The sequence below is a fragment of the Perca fluviatilis genome, chromosome 9 (assembly GCF_010015445.1).
Source record: "Perca fluviatilis chromosome 9, GENO_Pfluv_1.0, whole genome shotgun sequence".
Taxonomy (NCBI): domain Eukaryota; kingdom Metazoa; phylum Chordata; class Actinopteri; order Perciformes; family Percidae; genus Perca; species Perca fluviatilis.
The window spans coordinates 19,822,800-19,845,140 of record NC_053120.1 but is presented as its reverse complement, the minus strand read 5'-3'; the positions used below and the strand labels follow the sequence as shown (position 1 = coordinate 19,845,140).

Sequence of the window (22,341 nt, the reverse complement as noted above, 5' to 3'; positions counted from 1 at the left end):
ATTTCTTTGTTTCCCTGTCACAAAAGGGGAAACAACAAAACATCAGTATGGGCCAAAATAATATTTTAAACATCTGTATCGGCCCGAAGTTTCACAGTCGGTACATCCCTAATTAGTATTCAAAAATTAAACATCCTAAAATGTTCTTACTTCTCACTTATACTTGTACACTTCTGTTTTTTTAAATGGCTCTTCAAACACACCAAGAAATAGACAAGCCATGGATTTTGTTTCTCGCTCAAGGCAGTAGTTTACTGTGTTACCAAAGCACATTCCGCCACAGAATCAAATATGCGTATTTTGGATTTCTAGTAAAAGTAATTGCAGCACTCATCACTGCAGGGGGGCCTCCGATTTGCTTTGGCAGTTGCTAAAGTATCATTTAAGGTGCATTAACAAAGATTTTTTTATTAGTTTTATCATTACAAGTTTTTTAGGTGGCTCCTAGTCAAATCACACATTAAGTGCTTTGAAACTGAATCCTCCCTTCGAAAACTCATTCCAAAGCATTTAACTGTTGATGCAAAGCCCTCAGCCAGCCACTTCTAGTACTCCTTCATTGTCATATTATCCCTCAGGGGTCTGAGGGAATTAGAGACTCACAGATGATTTTGGAATGCTCTATATGCAATATTGTTGTCAATTTGAACTGATGTAAGCAGTATTTTTAAAGTAGCATAACTTTTTTTGTATTCAGCAAAAGTCCAGCTACAATAATATCTAAGTACAATGTATTTCATGATTGATTTCATGATATTTTTTTTTGGTCTGCGTTTATCCGCCGCTAAAGCTCCTGTTGGATCACGCGCTTCAGAAGTGTTGAAAATCCGCAACTTTAGCGTTTAGCTTAGCACGGCGCCATAGCAACCATAAACAACACTGGCTGCTTCCTGTTTGGTGCTAGAGGGAGCGCACCCATTGGTTTTTAGTGGTGTTCACATTATTTAACTTTAACTCACCAAGGCTTAAAACTTACGATAATATCAAACACGTTTAATTTAGTTGGAACGTCAAGACAAGCAAGACTCTCAGGATTTCATTCCGATATTGGAAATTTGTCTGCAACAGTGGAATGGCTTGAAAAGTCGTTTGGTGTAAGGTCGGCATAAGTTTACAAGTATTTGCCAAATTTCAAGATTTGTGGCAAACTAAGATAGACTACATACAGACAGCTTCCGTTTTAGCATTTGCTATTTGCAGAGTAGGCAGACCGAGCAGATTTAAATTTCGCTTTTTCTGCATGTTTATGCCTGTTGAACAGATTGATAAAGTATTGGCTTTTTACTCGCAAAGTTTTTATTGCACTTACAGTAACAAGCGTAACGTTAGTTGTCATCTACATCAGGGGCCGTTGCTTATCTTCTCATGTGTTACATGTTGTAACACACTATAACTCTGCTCTGCTGTGTGTGGAGTGCGGACATCCCCGTTCATAATGCCGTCTACCTTCCAAGATGCAATGCTTGTCTCCAAATGAATTATGTTTGAACCTGGCATTTTGTCTGGTTTACCGTGGGCGTTTTCCAGTGTGACTTACTGTAGGTCCTCTCTTAATACCGAAACGAAGCGGCATGTGAATTGAGATGCAAAACGGGGTTGGGTTTGCGCTGTAGCTGTGGAATGTTACCTGCTGTGACTGAGTAATGTAAAAGGTTTTATGTTTTATCTAATTCACGTTATTTAAAAAAACAAAAATCACATATTATTTGGCAGTGAACACACTGGAAGGTGTAAATTACAAGGTTTCTGTCAATATTTTTGGTATGTTTGTATGATACATTTTTTTTGATGCTTTTAATCTTAATACATAAAAAAAATATTCTAATCCTGCTGAACTCCGCCGGGGAAACTCTCAACCCTAAAGGGTTAATGGATTAGAGCATGCTGTGCTTATCTGATAGCTTGCAGCATGACTGCATTTATCTTATGGCTGTCAAATCCTCCTCTCTGGTGGGCTTGCCCTGATTGCGTTAGGGGAGTTTTCAGAAGATGATCAAAAGAGTCTTCCTCAGAGTCCGAGTGGCAGTCACTCATTCTACTTTGAAGGGTCCACACTTTGAAGTATGCCAGGGAAGAAATGATATGCTGGTCAAATGAAAGGGCTCCATGGGATCTTTGAGTCGGTTATTGTAGTACGGGCGATTTGTCCAAAGGACGTGGTACAACTGAAAGGTTGTAATAGGCTAATTACCTATCGGTGGAATTACATTCAATCTGTTGGATACGCAGAACAGTCTGCTCCGACCAGTGCACAGGCACCCTGAATGTGCAGCCACATCATATGGAAATATTCATCTCAGCTATGAATGACCCATCAGATAAAAGCAGACCTGCAACCGACAATTGAACTACTTGAGCTATACCATTAACACACCTAGACACACCTACACACACACACACACACACACACACACACACACACACACACACACACACACACACACACACACACACACACACACAATAAAACAAAAATGCAAGGATTTAAAAAATAAATGCCAACAGGCTGCAGTAAATATAGTCATAACTCCAGTCTTCTTAAGAAACTAATCAAATCCAACTACACTTGAGATGGGGAAGTTTGGAGGAATGGATTATGATATAATTTCTATAATGATATATCAATGCTAAAACAGTTATGCCATTCATCACATTTGCTTTGAAAATTGGTGTTTGTGGCTGTAAAGTTGACTGTTGGTCCAAACAAGTTTATAGACCCTTTGCACGTGACGTCACATTCTACTCCCGCGAATTATGAACGCCATGACGGACGGCGGAAGAGCTATTCTGTAGACGGACGGCAAGTCCAACGAGAACGTGTTCGCTGCTTATATACTGTCTATGGTTCGCTGTTCTTGTTCTCACATACACAATCTGCAGAGTAATCCTCACCAACACAAGCATGTGTATGTATTGCCTTTCTGTTTTAAATGACTGGTAAATAATAATAATAAAACTTACTCACCCAGCTAGCTGCCGTGCTAACCAGCTGTTCCTGCTAACAGGTCCCACATAACTATCATCGGTTATTCACTGACCTACATATCCCAAAAAGTAAGCCGTTCCCTTGATAATTTAACTTAACAGGCATACAAAAAATATTGGTTAAATTAAAGATGACATGGCACGGAAACTAGCTTCAAAAAGACCAAACAACTGAATTAAATGCAGGTCTCCGGAGCTCCTACCCCGGTTAGCCAACCAGCTAGCTGTCAAAATATGCACCGGTCAACAGCGAATATAATCACAGATAAGACGATGGCTAGATGTTACATTATGTGTGGTTAATACTGATCATAGACACTCCGTGATTTACTGCATGGATTAACGTGTGATGAATTATTTCCCAGAGCTGGGATGCGTTCAGGCATCCATTAGAGAGTTGCATCGGCTCAGCCAGTGAACAACGGCACGTGCCTGTAGCTAGCTTGCCCTGCTAGCTGATAGCCGTTAGCTGCTAGCTGCCCGTCCTGTGAGTGTATTCAGACAGGCTTCTGTGATAATCATCCCAATAACAATCCACGGTGGTGTGGCTATGTCCTCCAGAGGAGAGGACATGTCACGTATTGAAGTGTATTCCCCCCTAAAAAAAAAAAAACAGTAGTGCGGTAGTAGCTGCTAGTTGTAGCAAGAAAAGGTAAACAGTAGTGTGCCGATCGGAGCGTAGTGTGAAGAGTGAAGGGCAGATTTGTTTACAAGGAAAGAAGCTTGGAGTAACGTAACTATGGAGAATATAGCAGATATACACACAGAAGAGCCTTTTGAGTTATATGGTCGTCCTTATTTATTCGAATCCGAGTATACAGACGAAGAACTAGCCTCACAAGAGTTGGAAAGAACGAGACAGACAGAGGGGCAACAGGCAGATGAACTTGCTGCTCCAAGCGTAAGCTAAAGCTAGGCTTCGGTAACTGGAAGACATAGCCACACCACCACTGCTCCATGGATTGTTATTGGGATGATTATCACAGAAGCCTGGCTGACTACACTCACCGGACGGCAGCTAAAGGCTAACGGCTAGCGGGGCAAGCTAGCTACCGGCAGGATCAAGACAGGGACCAGGGTAGGTGAATTTAAACAATGTCTGAAGAAGCTATAAAGAAGAAGATAGTATTATTATTAGTTTATTTAGTGGTATTTATTTGAAACGAATGAAACTTTCCGCTCGTCTACTACACAGTTTAGCTTGTGCTTCCGGTGATTCTGCCGTCCGTCATGGCGTCGTCACGTGGTCGTGGTCACATGTTTGCAAAGGGTCTATACTTTTGTTTTTAATTTTCTTTAGTACAGTTGTTTGGAGATTAACTTTGCCAATGTCTGCAATTTAGACACCCAAAAAAAAGTGATGCTAATACAGAAAATACAAACAAATCCACAAATTCTGCAAGTCGAACACCTAGGGCTGGGTACCGAATTCAATACTTTTTAGGCACCGACCGAATTGCCTCCTTAGTATTGAGTATTGTCAATACCAAATTGCAATACCTAAGGAGTAAATCTCATCAGGGTCAGTGAGCCAATAATGCAGCATGCTTCTACCAAGATCTCATAATGTTTGTCATTGGCTGTCTAACGTTATACGTCGTAGAGGCATGCAGGAAAAACTCTATATTATGCGTAGAGACTGGGCTCACGTAGTAGGAGCTGAATAATATATAAAGGATTTGTGCCTTAATGTTGTAATTTCTTTTTGTTAAAATGGATTTTATAAAATTGGTATCGAAAAAAACAACGTTCAGGAACCGGTATCAAAGTCACGGTACTGGCATTGGTACCGGTATCGGAATTTTTTGAACGATACCCAGCCGTACGAACACCACAGGAATTCCCAGGGAACCAGAAAACAGACCCCTTGTGTTGTTTTATCTTTGCTGATATTTTATTTAAAATGCTGCTGTTGTCAAAGTGGTGAAGTGAGTGGTGTGTTGAACTCTCTCAGTAGATTTATAGAAAGATCTACTTATAAAAAAGGGATTCAGTTATTTATTTAAATTTATTTATTTCATTATTTGCATTTGCAACACAGGGTTCATACGTTTTGAAAAAAACTGAAAAAGTTATGGAATTTGAAAAATGCAAATTCCAGGCCTGGAAAGGTTTTGGAAACATAAAAAGACCCAGAAAGTTTGGGAAAAGTCATGGAATCAACACAGCATAATATGTCATTAATAAATGTATTTTCACGTCGTCTCAACCTCAACATTCTATTCGGAGAGCGATATTATGAATCTCACTATGAACCACATAAATTGTCATTCATTTTATAGTTAAACCTCTGAGGGTAAACTTTAACAGATTTGTGTTCTTATTGTATAATGTCGACTGACATTTTCAGGAACACATAGTCATGGAAATCTGCCGAAAAAGTCATGGAAAAGTATTGGTTAAAATGTGTATAACCCTGACAATGTATAAGAAAAACAAGAATAGAATAATACATTTTAAACTTTCATAGTTTATTTTCAGTCAAACCTTTTGTGAGTGTATCAAACCATGAGTTTTGTATCACAGTCATGCAAATACTATACCTGATTGTATTGTTAAACCCCCAGCAATTTGGTTGGAGCAATTGCTTTCATTGACATGAGGCCAAGCAGGTGAAATGGCTATAAAGTGACAAACATGTCTACATGGCATGTTTTATTTTCCGGCCTTACTCTCTTCAACACTCCCCACCCATTTTGGGGTGGGGGTGGGGATTTTTTGCACTGTAGGTGGTTCTGCTGCAGCAGTCAGTGAAGTTTGACAGGATGATAAATTGCCCTGACTGACTGTCAAGTTCCTATTCTCACTCGGCCTGTTTTGTGTGTCATTTTTTTCCTTCTCTCGCATTCCTGCCAACCAGCAAACTGCCAGCTAATAATAAAATTTATGCATCCAGTGAAGTGTGGCCATAAACTGTTTATTGAGACAATAGTTTGGTTCGGTATCTGTGCATATAAAGTGAATGCATAGTCTTCAATTAGAGGGATGCAAACTGAAGCAAGTACTTGTAACACACAGATCATCTTTGTTGACATGCTACTAGGAGAAGGGATGGTGTCGGCATATGTCTGGAGCTTAATGTGCTTAAAGAATCATCGCTGTTTTGTGTAACAGTTTAATTACCCGTGTAAAAATTGTGCTTGACATTAAAGTCCTCAGGAGTTTGGGGTGATTGCTGATAAGGGTGCAAAGCAAATGTTTAACGCTCTCCCTACCCTTATTAACCTCTCTTGATGTGCCCTTGAGCCTAGGATCCTTACCTCGACTGTTCCAGTGCTGCAGCCCAGTCACCATTTGAAAAGAATTAATGGGAAGCTGCCAAGTTTGTGTGTTTATCAATGCAATCATTTTGGACCCTGCAGCTCCCAACCCAGGATGTTGATCTTCTCAAACAACTTGTATGGTTAAATCAAAGCTAAATTTAAAGGAGAAATACAATTAGAAGAAGTACAGTAATAATCCCAGTAGCTACTCTTTCATTATTAATTTAGCTCTTGACATCGCTACTTACTTTACTCCTAAACCTCACCCAATAGCTTTGGTGACATGTCAGCCTTTCAGGGTATTGCTTACGTATGGCGTACTGTGCTGTGCTTCCTCACCACTCTTTCATAGGTCATAGGGAGGGGGGTGAAATAGCCTTTAACATAGTCTGTTTCAGGCCGGTTTGGTTGGGTGGATGGCTGGATGGATGGCTGGGCAAAATTGCTTTGATAAGCTTTTTCAATTGAGATTTCAATCCATGTGATAGAAGTGTGACCTTTAAAAAAGGCTGACTAGAATACTAGAATACACATTTGATTGTTTCCTGTGAAAGGACTCAGCTGGGGGACAGTTTTCTCTCTCTGTATCCAAGCAACTACTGTACATATATCTAAACTACATACTTCCCCAAAACATCCCCCCACAAAACAGACAGCAGCATCCTCTACACTGACAACTCACTACGATATATGTACTGTAGCTTACTCAAAGCTGGATCCAACAGAACTTGATTGGTCCTGAACTAAGTGGCAACAGCAAGTGCATAAGTACAGTAGCTCAGTCGGCTTCAATGTGAGCGGTGCAATGAATTATTCAAACTTGACTTTATATCACTCCTACACACCTTGAGTTGTGCCTGCCATGTCGCACTGGAATTTGGCAGGTCTTTAAGAGATGCTAAATAAGTTACCGGCGGTCTGTTCACCAGGGATCTCTCATTTAGCACCGGCTTCCTTTTCTCATAGTTTGCAATGAATTGATACACAGTTCAAGGGCTGACACTTGAGCATCCTTTAAACACGATGGGAGCTGAAAGATAAAGAGTTAGGCGCAGATTTCAACAACAGAAGCCATATCTAACACTTCCCCATTCAGCTGTTGAGCTGAGTATTAACAAACTAAAGAGGTGCTCAATGGGCACATGCTTTTTTTTGTTTGAGTGTAAGTAACATGATGAATAGTAGACCTTTTTTAAACTAAAACGTGACATTTAGTTACAGCCATTCTACACATATTTAATGGCAGCTGGCAGCCGTAGTAGAGTTCCTTCCAAGCAGCCACTTTTAAAAAAAATTGTTAACACCCACCTCATTTTGAAGGATGTTCCTCCAAATTAATATAAATCAGCTATTTATATATTATTATTTTTATATACTGTTTGTTTAGTGATTAATCTTGGCTGCTGTGGCTCAGCAGGTAGAGCAGGTCGTCTGCTAATCACAGGGTTTTATTATAATTACATGTTTTAGGTTTTAGTTGTACTTTTCTGGGCATTGTTCCTGGATTTTCTTTTTTTAAATGACCACGAGTAAAAAAGAGGAGAGTCTGATATATTCATACACACAGTATATAAACATGTTCATATTTAACTTTTCATAGAAGCAGTTCTACATAGTGCTTCCTTCCCACAGCCAACAAAGTACGTGGTAAAAGGTTAGTGATGGTGTTTGCTTTGACTCTATGATATTCCTCTGAATTGGATCACTATAATACTGACTTTTTCGATATGTATAGACAGATATAGCTTCATTTGTTTTTGCTCCATTTTGTTCCATTCTTGTTGCAATTCATCAAATCTTGTAAGAGCCAGTTATTCTGAATGCATAAGTGGAATATGGTTAAATATAACTTCACATACTTATTGCAGTGTGTTAAGTATTCAGGCTTTGGCCAAGCTCGAAAGATTGATTCAATTCCACTCACTGTGGCGGCCAAGACAGTTAATTAAACAATAAGCACAGTTGAGCTGTGGTATGGAGTCAACGTTTTGCTTAGTTCTTACACACTACAGTATGTTTCAATTCAATGCTAGGGGAAAATGTATTTTATATATTCGCTTAAATCCTCCGAAATTGAACTGCTGGCACTGATAAGCCAGTGAAGCTGCATTGTTTTGACTGGATCTGAATACTCTGCTGTGAAGCTAGCCCTAATGGGATCTCCGTTTGCAGAGTGAGGCTGTACCGGACTCTCCCGGTGACCATGCCCTGGAGACTGGCGGCGCAGTTAGAAGCCGTTGCTGACGGGCACAGAGTTCCGACCGCTGTCTGCCCACGCAGGGCGGCACTGCCGTCCGATCAGTATTAAATTGAGGCAGTTTCATAACCGGTTAAAAACATCACGTAGTCTTGTTAAGTATTAGTCCAGTTCCGTGTTTTGGTACAGTTGGTTTTAACACCTGATGCAAACCGTATGACAGTATGCGTGAAAACCACAGTTAGGACCGCTTTATTGGCATTGACTCCCTGATAAGCTGTAGAGGCGGCTTCTTCCCGCTGCAGAGAGACTCTGCTGCGCCTGGTTCTTGTAACAGTTAAACTACAATTGATCCGCAGTTCACATGCATGCCGAAACGGGGTGGTCCGTTACACTACTACTGTATATTCAACATCTAATAATTTATTGATTAATAGAATGTATTTCAAAATAGAAAATATTGCACTTCATAACGTTTTGTAGGCTTATTCATAACATGATTGTATTATTGTACAAATGAGCTACAACAGTAGCCTAATAGCAGTTTATGCAAGTCACTCCTAAATTCAATTTAGTAGCAAAACTTGCTCCTTGGGAAAAAAGTTTCAAGCCCTGTTCATATTATTTAAACAAAATGGACTTTGGGGTCAAGTGTAGTAGGCCCAGTTCCTGGAAGCGAAAGGCCCCTTACTGCATTATATTCCATTGTATTTTATATTTTGAATAGTTACCTGCTGCCACCAGAATTTTGTGTTTTCCTTGACATAAATAAAGACGTTTTCACCATAAATTGGTGCCACGCCCCCCACTTTATACACTGTAAAAACGAAAATGTTGTGAAAACTCAAAATTTCAAGGCAACTTACTGCACTAGATTTTTGAGTTTTGAGGCCAACTCAAACTCCTACGTTTTGAAAATAGTTCAGCCAACTAATAATGTTTTGTTCAAATAATTAACTTTCATATGCTGTGCCAACTAATAATGTTTTGTTTAAATAATTTATCTTTCATAGATGTAAAACTTAAAATCTTAAGTTTCACATACTAAATAATTCAAAAACAGTCATGTCAACTAATTATCTTTTGTTCAGATAATTAACTTTTGTGTGAAAAAACTAAGTTTCGACTTCTAAAAAGCCCCCGTGCAAAATAGGGGCCCATCTAAAGCTGCTGATCTTGCATCACTTGACATAAAAGGGCCACTAGTGAAGTGACGCGCCGCACAATAACTGGCTGAAGGAAGCCTATTACTGCTCAAAGTCTAACACTGCAAATCTCCAGCTCTTCTTATCAAACGTAACAGTCACTTACCTCATGGTTACAAATGTAAACCAGCACAACAATGACAATTACCAGGCAACAAAACATTACATTCTAAGCGCGAACCGCTTTAATAAACGGAATTCATAAAGTTACATTTGTATTTCGAACAAACTGCAAACTTTTCCAGCAAAGTTTGACACAACCATTTACTGCCTTGCATCATGGGAATTGACCAGCCAATGAACCACCTGACTGCAGACGCAAATCAGAGTTCAAAGCATAGAGCAGGCGAAAAGGTAGGCAACTGAAAACCCCTGCAGAACTGCCCAGGAAACCCTGTTTTAGCGTGGAGCATGAAAAGAGTAATTGACCTGGCCTCAATTTGAGTCTAACTACAATTTCAAAGTGCGCCACCATACATTTTGAAGTGAGACCAACTTATCACAATAAACTTAATACAGTGAGTTGAAGTAACTACTTTAACAAAGTTTATAATGCAATTATGTGTTTTTTGTTCTGTTTAATTGAAAATCAAAGTAAGATGAGCAATTTCAAGTTCTCGTTTTTACAGTGTATGTGTCCCCCCAAAGGCCCATTCTGAGCCGGGAAAAACCTTGGGAAATATTTGGGAAATATGCCATTCCGTTTTTAAGAAAACAAATTAAATCTCTCACAATGATGTTCACATCTGGTATATTTTGACTATAATCAACAAATTGTTTCATGCATAAATTCTAATGCACAAAAATAATAAAACGCGTTGATTCAGTATTCTCATCAGTCACACAAATTATGCCCTTTACTCAGTATGCTTATTTGCTATATGACATATGCTACTCTCTGCATTGCCTAAGCTATTTCTCTCAGTCACATAGATCTCTCAACCCAGCTATGTCCAGCAGCTGAAATTGTGTTTCCCTGACGCCAGTGCATATGGCTAAATATGTCAGCACAGAAAGTAACAGTGAGGTAATTCTAGGGGTCACTGAGGTGGCAGCACGTGCAATCAGACATGATTTAGGGCTCCTTTGGCCCATGTCCAATCCCTGGATTTTAGCTGCCTTAGATTGACAGCCAGGGAGCAAAGTAGGGGTTATGTATCAAGGCAGACTAACAGTCTGTTTTTAAGGCAGGCCCTGCACATCATGCGATTCTACCCCTAGTTCTGGCCCACACCTTGAGTTGGGGCCAGAAGGCAGCAGTACACAATGTAGCAGTGTGGGTTGTTCTCCATCTTCAGGAGTTAAAAGGATAAATTGATGTAGAAAATGCTGCTCTGTGCCATAATGGATTCTTCAGTGGTGCCTGCCCTATCTGTGTATTGCAGCCCTGAAGGAAGTGTACTCACAGCTCCCCTACACAATGTGGGAAATTGCTTACTGCAGCGGGACTTAGCAAGCATTGGCGCTGAATGTGAAATTAACCTCACTATGATTTCTTTAATTTGCTTGGAGTGACATCTCCCTCAGGTGAGAAGAGCCTCTGTCAGTCTCTCAAATATCTCTGTGTGCACTCACATACAACTCTTGTTAGGTCTCCTTGTGGTTTTAAGTAACTTACACCAACAGCGGAGGTTATTTTCTTCCATCTTTCATTCTTCGTATTTTTTAAGGATACATAATGCTATGTCTGTTTTTGTTCTGTAATGTAAAGGCTGAGCACTCAACATATAATGTTCTTCAAACTATATATCAAGGATGCGTGTCTTGTCTAATGGCTTCTATGACCTTTGCAAAGCCCTCTTCCTGCTGTTATCGATAGGAATACCATTTGCAGCCTGGGCAGGATGATGCAACTAAATATATTGGCCTTCATTTCTCCAGAAAGACTGCAGACTAATTAGATTTTTTCAAATGGAAATTTGTCCATTTGATTCGGAATTATCTTTATGTGTTCAAACAGGAGACCATAGAACTTGCAACACAATAGGTCTTGCATTCATTGTCTTAATTAAGTCACACTTAATACTTTAGTTTAGATGTGGATGATATAGGCACAAAATAATATGCTGTTTCTTAGCTGCATTTTTACAATGGTCAGCATTTGGTAACATTTAAAAAAAATTGAATAAATACAAATAAACTCACAAGTTAAATCTTTCAAAATTCACATTTTTCCACTACATTGCAGGACAGTATTTGAATTAAAGTATTGTCATAGTCGAATCCTATTGTTTTCTTGCAATAAAAGTCTATGGCAGCATATAACTGATTGGCTTTGTATAAATAATTGTAACACTGACAGAAATCAGTCAACAGATTGCACATTATGAATACATATGTCAGGGTCAACGCAACAATCTATTCAGCACGGCATTGGTCCAAATCTAAACTTACATTTAGTCCTATAACTGAAATCTTTTCACTTACCAGCAAACGTGTTTTCCCCCTGAATTTCCTCAGCCTAAACAGTTAGTAAGTAATTTATTTGGCCACTGTTCTGTGTTTTGTCAAAACATTTTTCTTCTTATCCCACAAAATGTATCCAATCATAAATTTGTGCATGGGGACCATGTTTTGGATGCCTTTATTACAGCTTAGCAACAGAATTTGTCTGTTGTACGAAAATCAATTTGGCAGCAAAGACAGAGAGGAATCCATATCCCTCCAATCATAATCAAAATTGCTCAGTGCGAAGACAAGTAATAGTAATGGTTGTAATGGTTAATCATTTACCTCTACAGTCTTACTGCACTCACCAGTGGGACTATAGTTTGTATGAACTATCATTAGTAAAGAAATTCACAGCAGGATTTCAGCTATATAGTTATTATTATTAGCAGTTCTGTAGAGCTTTTTCTGTTAAACAGATTATTAGATTGATTTAAAGCTTTTTCTCTTGTTCAGGCAGCGGGAAACATTCATAAAGAGAAACACAGTCCTGCACAGCTCAGAAAAAGCAGAGTGCATCAAGAACAAAGATGAGCAGTAGGAACATGGATGTGGGATGTAAGAGCACAGTAGAAGTCATTTTGTATGATTGGCAAAATTGATACAATCATGGTGATGATGTTATATCTCCCACCATACTTCATTTGGTTCAACTCATCTTGAAGGCTTGACTAACGTATGACCATCTCAAAGATGTCATTAGAAGGTATTTTCATGCTGAATCATCAGCCCTACGCTCCACAATTCTCTTCATGTTAGTGAGCACTTGCGCCATCAGTTTAATTAGGAGCCTACATGCCACCTGTGGATATCACTAAAGCGTTCTGTTGAATGTGGCTTTGATTATTACTCACACCTGTTCCTCATGAATGTGCAAGTTACATTGAGCCTAGTATGAATTGTGCAAGCAGACATTTTAAATATCAGGAACATTACAGGAAGGACTGATAACATTAATAATGGTTGCAATCGATTTGGAAATGCCAGTTTTAAGGCATTGGTATTGTGCATGCTGGCTTACTGGCTTGGCTTACTGGGATAGCTCAAAAGAATGGAGCCATCATTATTTTCATAAATCCCTCCTGTGCTTTACCTGCTGCGTCTGAAATAAAAAATATTCTGTGGCTGGGTTGGCTCAGCGGGCAGCACACATATACTGGGAGGTTTATGCCTCGACACAGTGGTCCTATCAATTAAAGGTGGAAAAGCCCAAAAAATTATCTTTAAAAAAATGTATATATATTCCATGTTAAAATTTGTTTGGTTTGAATCCTTTTTGTCAATTATCATAATTCAGGCACAGGCAATTAAATTGTCCTGCTGTTTCAACTGGATATAGACTCCATTATGCATCATTCCTGCTGTGAATGATCCCCATTCATTCTCATTGCCCAAGTCTTCAGTGTATCTTTTATCTGTTCTGCATCCTCAATGTTCAGTGATACAGAACTCACTTTGTCAGTTGTATTTATATTGAATCAAATGCTGGGTTCTAATTTTCAAGCCAGTTAGCTGGAGGCACCAAAGAGTCAGCTAGAGATGCTGTTTTACATCATATGGTCAACCATGCACAGGCGACCCATTTTGTACCCACTATCGTGAAAGCTACACTTAGTGGCGTTTGAGAACTCACTTAAATTTTTCTCTATTGATTTTTTTGCCTGATTTGGCATTCTGATGTTTTCTCACTTTGCAACGTCATTAAAATACATATTTTATGTCTTGCTCTCACAAAACCAAAAATAGGTTTTAAAAGGAAATTCAATTAATCATTTTAGTAATTAGGTCTCAGACTGTATTCAAAATGGCATGATTTCTTGGACTAAAAGACTTAAAGCCACAGGGGGAAAAAAATTGTCTGGTCTATGGTGCCATACAGCTGGACATTAGGCGGGACGGCATCAGACCGACTGCCTTGAAGAAAACAACTTCAGACCTAATTGAATCAGGCAGTATCAGGTGAACACAGATATGTGCAGTAGAGTGAAGTTGTGTTCTGCTGGCAAAAATAACATTTTCAGTTTGGGTTTTTGCCATTTAAAATAAAAGTTCAGACTTCAGAAGCTATGTCAGAAGATTAAAATAAAAATGTAATTACTTTTTTAATGCATCCGCTATGGCTGAGCGATATGGAGAAAATCCAATATCACGATATTCTTGACCAAATACCTTGATGTCGATATTGTAGGTGACAATTGGTGCTTTCACAAAAATATTTTTACAATGACGTTTTAGATAAATAAGCATCGATAATGTGGATATAATGACCTAGTGGGTAACGGCAAATAATAGAAAAGCTAGAACAGTCTGGTACGTTCAGAAGATTACATCACTACTGTAATGCAGCCTTTAAAACCAGGAAAAGACAACACTTATGCCATATTACGATATTACGATATCCCAAATCTAAGATGATACCTGGTTTCATACCAGGATATCGCTATAATATCAATATATTGCCCAGCCCTAGTATCTGCACTCCTTTACATTAAAAACATTGTCTATAGGTTAGATATATCCAATTAACTGAAAGAAAAGGACCATAAACATCCTTCAAGCTGGTGTAGAGGACTCTTTGGTAAGATTTTTAAACCCAGTTCAGACTCTGTCTTAACGGCATAAAAATTGTTATCTAATGTTAATTTTAATCTGCACTACTGCATATGTAACATTTACATCAAAGTGAAGTGCTCATCTCAAAATCAGATAGTTTGTGATTTTGCACAGGTCTTATGTGTGTACTTCTGTCAACTAAAGCCAGGAAAATTGCACTTACACATCCCCTGAGTAGGTGGAATCACTTCCCTGATTTCAGGTCAAACTGAGCGCAAAAATAGAGGCTTAGAAATAATATGGATGCCTTTCAAAGTTGTTGTCAATGATATCCAAGCTTCTGTTGCCAATGACAATATTTGTAGACCGAGGGGCTGTGAAACACAGTTAGACAGAAGGGAAGAAAGTCTGTCTCTCTTCTCATCTTGCTAATCGTACCGTGCAACACCCAATCTCATAGAATATGACTCGTATATTTCATATATATGTTTCATTTTTATTTTATGTTTATTGTTTTAGGATGTTGATTGCTCCAACGTGCCCTATGCCATCAACTATCCCCCCAGTGGCAAATAACTGATTCATTGGGTTTTCCAGGATGTGACAAAGAAGTTTCTGTGCTTTCCTGTGGAAACCACTGCATTTGATTCAGCCATTTGATAAATGGAATTGGAAGCATCAGGCATACTTGGCCTCATGGGTCACTGCTTTTGATTTCATTGCCCTAGTAAAAGACACAAGTGCACACAGTGGATTTCCACATCCTGCGTATCATAATTCCCCATTACACTGAAATGCACTGGAGCTGTGCATTAAGAGCAGTGTATAGGTCAACCATGTTACAGTAACTACCGGTACTTGGTGGAAGGGAGGGGGGAGTATACACAGGGCACTGAAACATAAAGTCCTGTGAAAGTCTGTAGATCTTTTATAATCCATAACTGCGCAAATAAAACGCATTTGTTAAGCAGCCGTCTCGAGCAGGCGTCACAAAGTGCTTCACAATAAAAGACAAAAGCAACAAACATAACCATGCTCTCTGTGTAGGTTCCTTGATTTGTAGCATCGATCATTGTATGCAGTAAACAAGCTAGACACAGTGGAACCACAAATGGTTCTCAAAAATCCATAAAAGCTGTGTTTGCGATATGTAGACATTCATTAAAATGAATATATCTGCTTTTTTGCTTTGTCATGTACGGTGGACTTAGTGTTCCTCTGACACACATACCAGCTACTGTACATGTACACATCTCTTTCTATCAATCACTGGTACATTATTACACACATAGTAAGTGGCTCATGCTACAGATACACATGGCAAGGAGAATGTATTGTGGTATTTGTGTGGCTACAGGTACAAAGCACAGCTACACAGTTGGATATTTGAGGGAATCAGTAGGTGTAGTATGCCTGGTATCAGATGCCACTTGCTCTGTGCCATTCTGAAGGCTTTTTAATACAGTAGGTTAAAATGTGGACAGCGCTTGGTGCTGAAATAAGGTCAAAAATCAACCGTTAAATAACGTGTTAAATAAAACTATTTCCTTTTAATTCATCAATACTGTATCTCTTAAATTCAAACAAAAAATGAATTCAGTATTACTTAACCAAGAGGAGATTTCCTTATCACAAACCCAAATGACAATGCGGTTACATTATATTTTAACAGTATTATTTTCTAAGCAGCATTGTTGCAAGAAAGATAGCTGGACAGTAAGATCATGTGTTTCTGTCTATTCTCCGGTTTCTAGGAGGATGTGATGTCTTTTTATCAGGAGTCGAGGTGCGGGCTTTGGCTGTAGCCTAGCATAGCAGGAGACCTACTTATTCAGTGAAACAGATCAAATCCAGTCCCTCTGCATCTGCCATTTCATTCTAGGTTTATTACTGAGGCTATAGGTCTCTGCAGGGCTACCGCACGGACAATGACTTGCTCTGAAGCTACAGGAAGAACAATTCACACCAAGCAAACTGTTTAAGTTGAATTTAATTGCAATGTATTCATTTCTTTTGGAAAACTGACAGACTATCCATTAAGTACGGTCAAGTACAACACTTGATAGCGGGTGCCTGTTCTCCTGTAGAGATCCCAGACTTTGCGGCTGATTTTGACAGTAACATCAGAATCAGAATCGGTTTTATTGCCACAATAAGTACACTTATGTGGAATTTGCCTTGGTGAAAGGTGCATGCACAAACAAACAAACATTGAACATTAATATGAAATAAACAATAAATACAGAATAACAAATAAATGCATACAAAATAACTGTTGCATAAGAGGCTGAATGGGTTGAGTGCAAGGTAAAATCAAAGATACAAGGTAGAGAATGACAGTGAATTGCACCATGATAACCTCGTCTGCATAAAACCATCTTATTTTTTACGTCAAACTTTTACTCCACCATTTCATTGCTATACTGACACTTTGTGTACTGCACCCCTTACCTCCCATCAATGGGATTAAGTAAAACAAAGAAGAAAAAAAGAAGCTTCTTCACTGGTGCACAGCCCAGCCATGAGCCATGCACCGCCACAAAAATAGAGCCCTTTGTGTTATTTCTCCGCCCCTGTGCTCTCTTGGCATATTAACGGTTCTGTTTTTCAGAGACATCCGGTGCTTGTTTATCAACATTTTTCTTTCCTTTGCTGTTGTTTGTGTAGCCACCAGTATCTTTGCCAAGACTCTTGGACTCCATTGTTGTGTGAGAAGAGACAGGAAAGCTCATTATCGACAATGCTTTCAGTTTCAAGTTTTTTGACAGAATAGCTAGTACTGTAGATAAAAAAGCCACCATGGTTGCAGGATAAGGAAGTGGCAATATATAAGAATTCAGCTCACTTGCTGGGGAGATTGGCAGCACAGAATGGTAGTATTCCCTCTCCTGAAGCATGGGTTGTCTCGATTCTGGCCTCTTTTGAGATATTGCTGAGTCATTGTCGGGTCTCTGATACTTTCTGAACAGTATGTTGAGCTCAGTTTTGCTTGATTGTGCACTCTGTTTGATCCCCATGCTTTCCAAGCGCATTCCTGAAAAGTTGTATATAAATAGGTTTTCACACTGAGCACTACTGAGTTGGAAGTGAATTGTGGTCAGGTGAGAATCTGCAACAGTATCTCTAACACACATACACAGTGCTTCCTGCTCATCCATCTATATATATATATATATATATATATCTATCTATCTATCCATCCATCCATCCATCCATCCATCCATCCATCCATCCTTCCGTAATTCCCCCTGATACTTGACACCATTTTTGCTTTTTTCCAATTATACTTTCAGTTCTTACCAGCAATACATTTACAAAAAAAATTTAGTATTTCATTACAGTACTAGATTATTTAGAATACTAGTTTATTTGTTGATTGGAGTGGACACTGTTTGTGTGGGACTGCGCTCTCTCCAGCTTTTTAGGTGCAGTATGCCCCCTGCTAATATGCCAGTCATGGTGCTTTGCTGCTACTGCCTTTGGCACCGTTAACTAACTATAAAGCACAGACATGTGCATTGAGCCATCGAATCTGTCCGTCTTCCAGGAAGCAGCTGAAACTGCATGGTGTGGAGTAGAGCAAATGATAAGTGGATGACTGAGAATGCACCATTATTTCATTTCCTGCCACCATATCAATACGAATGGATCAATGCACAGCTAATCCTCTGCTATTTTAGAATGCAAGGAATGTAATCAGGAGTTCAGTAATATATCTAATCGCATTGCGTCTTCTACTCAGGCTTAAACTTGATAGCTTTTTATTCTAAATGAAGGCTTTCCATGCACTAACCATAGGCTACAGAAAGCCTAGCTGTGTGTGTGTGTGTGTGTGTGTGTGTGTGTGTGTGTGTGTGTGTGTGTGTGTGTGTGTGTGTGTGTGTGTGTGTGTGTGTGTGTGTGTGTGTGTGTGTGTGTGTGTGTGTGTATAATATATGTGCTAAATGTTTGTGTGCTGTGTTTGTTTTCTTTGTAGACACAGTGTAAGTACTTTGCCTCCATTTTTCTATTTACAGCCAGGAAGTATGACAGTGGCGAATATCTTAACATCACCGGCATCACAAGGGACCAGGCTGGAGACTACGAATGCAGCGCTTTAAATGACATCGCCTCTCCTGACACCAAAGCAGTAAAAGTCACAGTCAACTGTAAGTATATCTCTTTCTTCTTCTTTGCTTCCCTATTTTCCCACACTGGCCTTGCAAGCACATGAAAGACACCGGGGCAGTCTTCCGCGATACCAGCGTCATGTCCCTGACGGTGCACTTCAAGAAAGTACACCTTCTGGAAGTTTGAAGAAGTAGAAAGCTGGAGCTTGAAGTTTCTTAATATTTAATGTGAGAATTCCCTTTTTGTCTGTGCATGTAGGTGATTAATTCACACTAAGGAAAGTTCTGACTGTTCTAAGCACTATTCCATTATGCAGGTAATGAGTCTTTCAAAAGAGTGAGGAGACAGTAATGAGGAGCCAGGGCATTAATGAATGATACTGGGCTTTAGCTGTCATGGTCACATGGAAATCACCACTCGTAAGTATGAGCAGGAAATGGGTGCTTGACAATTATTGCCATTCCCTCTCCTTTTAAAAGTGCTCCTTTACTTTACTGTTATTCATGGCGGTTTCTGCATAGATGCCCTGTGCTAAATCTCACTTTTGGCAAAGCTTATCAGACAGTCGGCTGCAGAGACAGGGGGGAGAGGATGAATGCAGGAAAAAAAACACTCATCCTCGCCCAGTTACTGAGTCATAGCTGGAAAGCTGATCATGCATTATCATGCATTATCATGCATTATTGTGCAATTATTTCATACACAGTATTTACGATTTAACTTTTTTTTTTTTTTTCACCACAACTTTAAATCCAATAATGTTTTTACTGTATTTCCACCTCTCTGAGTTAACACAGCTTTCATCCTGGATCATTATAAAACCAAGTCTTGTGGCCATTATTTCTGTGTAATGCCTTGCTCTAATTAGCTGGGTCTGAGTGGTAGAGTTTTAGATGCCAGTTATTTATAGCTTTACTGAGACATGGGTTCAAGGATGAAAAGTGCTTTGACAACTGGGAGTGTCTTTATTCTACAGAACAAAATAGATATTCACAATGATTGATAAGGCATGTCATAGGCAGAGGCTGTATTTTAAAGCGAGGCAGCAGGGTTATGTGGGTTTAGTATCCAAACTGAGTGAATTGATGAGGAAGACTTTCCTTTGCTGTCAAGCAAAGTCACCACAGCTTGAGCACCGGAGCGATACTATGGGTGGGAGTATACTTAGTTGGTCAAGTGTTAAGGCAGTGTTTGCCCACTGCCCAGAGTTATCTGAAGCTGACAGAGCTACAGAGCTGTTCCCGTCATTGGCCAAGCTACTCATTCTTTATTATTGAGGAGAATTGTCCAAATATCTTTCGTAGGCCCCTTCAATAATTTTCAGTGGTATGTTATAAATTGCCTATGAAAACTGTTTATGATGTATGTTTAATATGATATTTTACATAATCCTTTAGGTATAGCACAGTTTCAGTTGCTGAAAAATATCTCTTATTTTAAAGGAGGTATGCTGTATAGCAGGGGTGGGCAGTTCATTTTTCCAAGGGGCCACATGAGAAACAGGGATTGTTGTGGCGGGCCGGACCAATAGGCTAAACTCAATTCTGCTCAATATTAATTTTATCTCTTTATAAAAAGCAGTAAATTGTAAGGTTTTTGATAAGCTGTGACTGGTAAGAGTACATTTAATGATTAGGACATGAAAAAAGTGAAGCAGACAATTATGTCACTATTTAATCAACATCCACGAAAGCAGTTGTGACCAAAATGTGCATGTTTTTGCCATTTTTCAAAGAACAGCATTAAATTAACTTTATAAAGTGCTATTACTATTTAGTTTGTAGTCTAACTACAGAATTAGCTTTTTTCACTTTTTTCTTTCTCTCTATTTGAACAGCATTCACAAAGCAATTGTGAACAAAATGTGCAATTTTTGCCATTTTCGAAGAACAGCATTAAATGAACTTCATACAAGTGTTATTATCTTTTTGTTTGTAATCTTACTACCTCATTTGCTGTTTTTCACTTCTTTTTGCAGCTGAATCTCCAGGTTTCCCGCAATGTCCTCAGTCCTTCTCGTTACGGTTTGCCTGGATAGCGGCACATTCTCAAACGGCTCTTTTTTTCTCTGGGCATATTAGCGCAGCAGAGTCCACCAAAACACTCTTTGATAAACACCCCTTCAGAAAATGGCATACTGTTTTTGCTGATTTTGTGAGATATCACAAAGCTGGTCTTGACTTCTGCATCCCTGGATGTGCAACACTTGGTAAAAAGCCTTGTTGCTTTTGCAGCTTGACAAGCTTCAGATGTCCGTGCCCGCTCTGCATCAGTCAAGTTGTTGTATTCTGCGTGTTTAGTATTGTAGTGGCGATTCAAATTATAATCCGTTAACACAGCGATCTGTTCTCCGCAAACAAAGCACACGGCTTTACCTTTGACTTCAGTAAATAAATACTTAGAAGTCCATGTTTGGTTAAAAACTCAGCACTCTGTATCAACCTTTCTTTTTTTCCCATGAGCTGACATTTTTTAGGGATAACAGCTCATTCACGTCCATGCTAATGTCTCTTGGGAGCTCAGTTCGTGGCTCGCCTACACATTGCAGTTCTTCTTTGTAGTTGCGACTTGCAACCAGAGAAGAAGAAGAAGCTACATACGTTCACACAAAAACAAAGCAACAACAAAAAACAGTGGCCTTCAAAATAAAAGTAATGCAGTTGTATATCATGCATGATGTACACTTATTTATGTTTGATTTCTAACTTCCCATTGATCCCACGCGGGCCCATTAGGGCCACCCAAAGGGCCCATAAAGTAGCATGTAACTTATTATCATTGAAGATGGAGAACGTGTAACTCCATAGTCAGACATTTCTGTCCTCACAAGCACCTTTCATATAAAAAGACCTGTGTTTTATTGCGGCTATTTAGCATTCAAAGTGCTGCACGACTATGAGACCTGCATAAACAAAAGATGTCTCTGACATTAAAGCAGTGCAAAGCAATTTTGGTGTGCAAGACCTTCAAATGGCAGCAAGAGGTAGCTGTTTGAAAAATCTCAACTTCAGTGCCTTATGTCATGTAGCTTTATATAGTCAGTGTTTAAGCTCTCAAAAAATTTTGTAAGTATGTTTACTTTATTCTTGTCTTTTTCATGAAAGTTGCCTTGTCCCTCCTACATGTGGATTTATGACATGCTCATTTACCAAGAAAACGTGTAGAATAAATGAATTAAAGTTGTCCATTGGAGCGGCTGATATGGCCACAGCAGGCAGAGCCTGAGCCAGCTGGTGGCCACTCTTCACTGCCTCCTCTCCACCCCAGTGCGATTCTCCCTCTGTGAAGGAAAAAGCGAAGCATTTGGACCATATCCCAATCCACTGTATCATTCATGCTTTACTGTCACACATCAAGCTATATTCACCAAGTGCCCAGGAGCGTGGGGCGTTGATGAGGGCTCAGCATGCCAAATACTGGGTTAAAATAAAGACGTTAGCTGACAGAGGAACTCAAACAAGAGAGGATAATTACATAGCAAGAAGCAAGAAATGAACGTTATTGAAAAATATTACACTGCATGGGCACGTTTATACAGCTGTTTTACTGGGCTGACAAAATCAGCCACTGAACTTCGTAA

General features: G+C 39.3%; 1 protein-coding gene across 4 annotated transcripts in view; it reads left to right on the top strand.

Moving 5' to 3' along the window:
• The window catches only part of negr1 (neuronal growth regulator 1), a 194,638-nt gene that overhangs the window by 105,194 nt on the left and 67,103 nt on the right, over nucleotides 1–22,341 (top strand). For all 4 annotated transcript variants that reach the window (XM_039811023.1, XM_039811021.1, XM_039811025.1 and 1 more), the window contains exon 4: nucleotides 18,668–18,799. In XM_039811023.1, coding sequence (XP_039666957.1) covers nucleotides 18,668–18,799 — 132 coding nt within the window. The remainder of the gene's footprint in view (nucleotides 1–18,667; nucleotides 18,800–22,341) is intronic.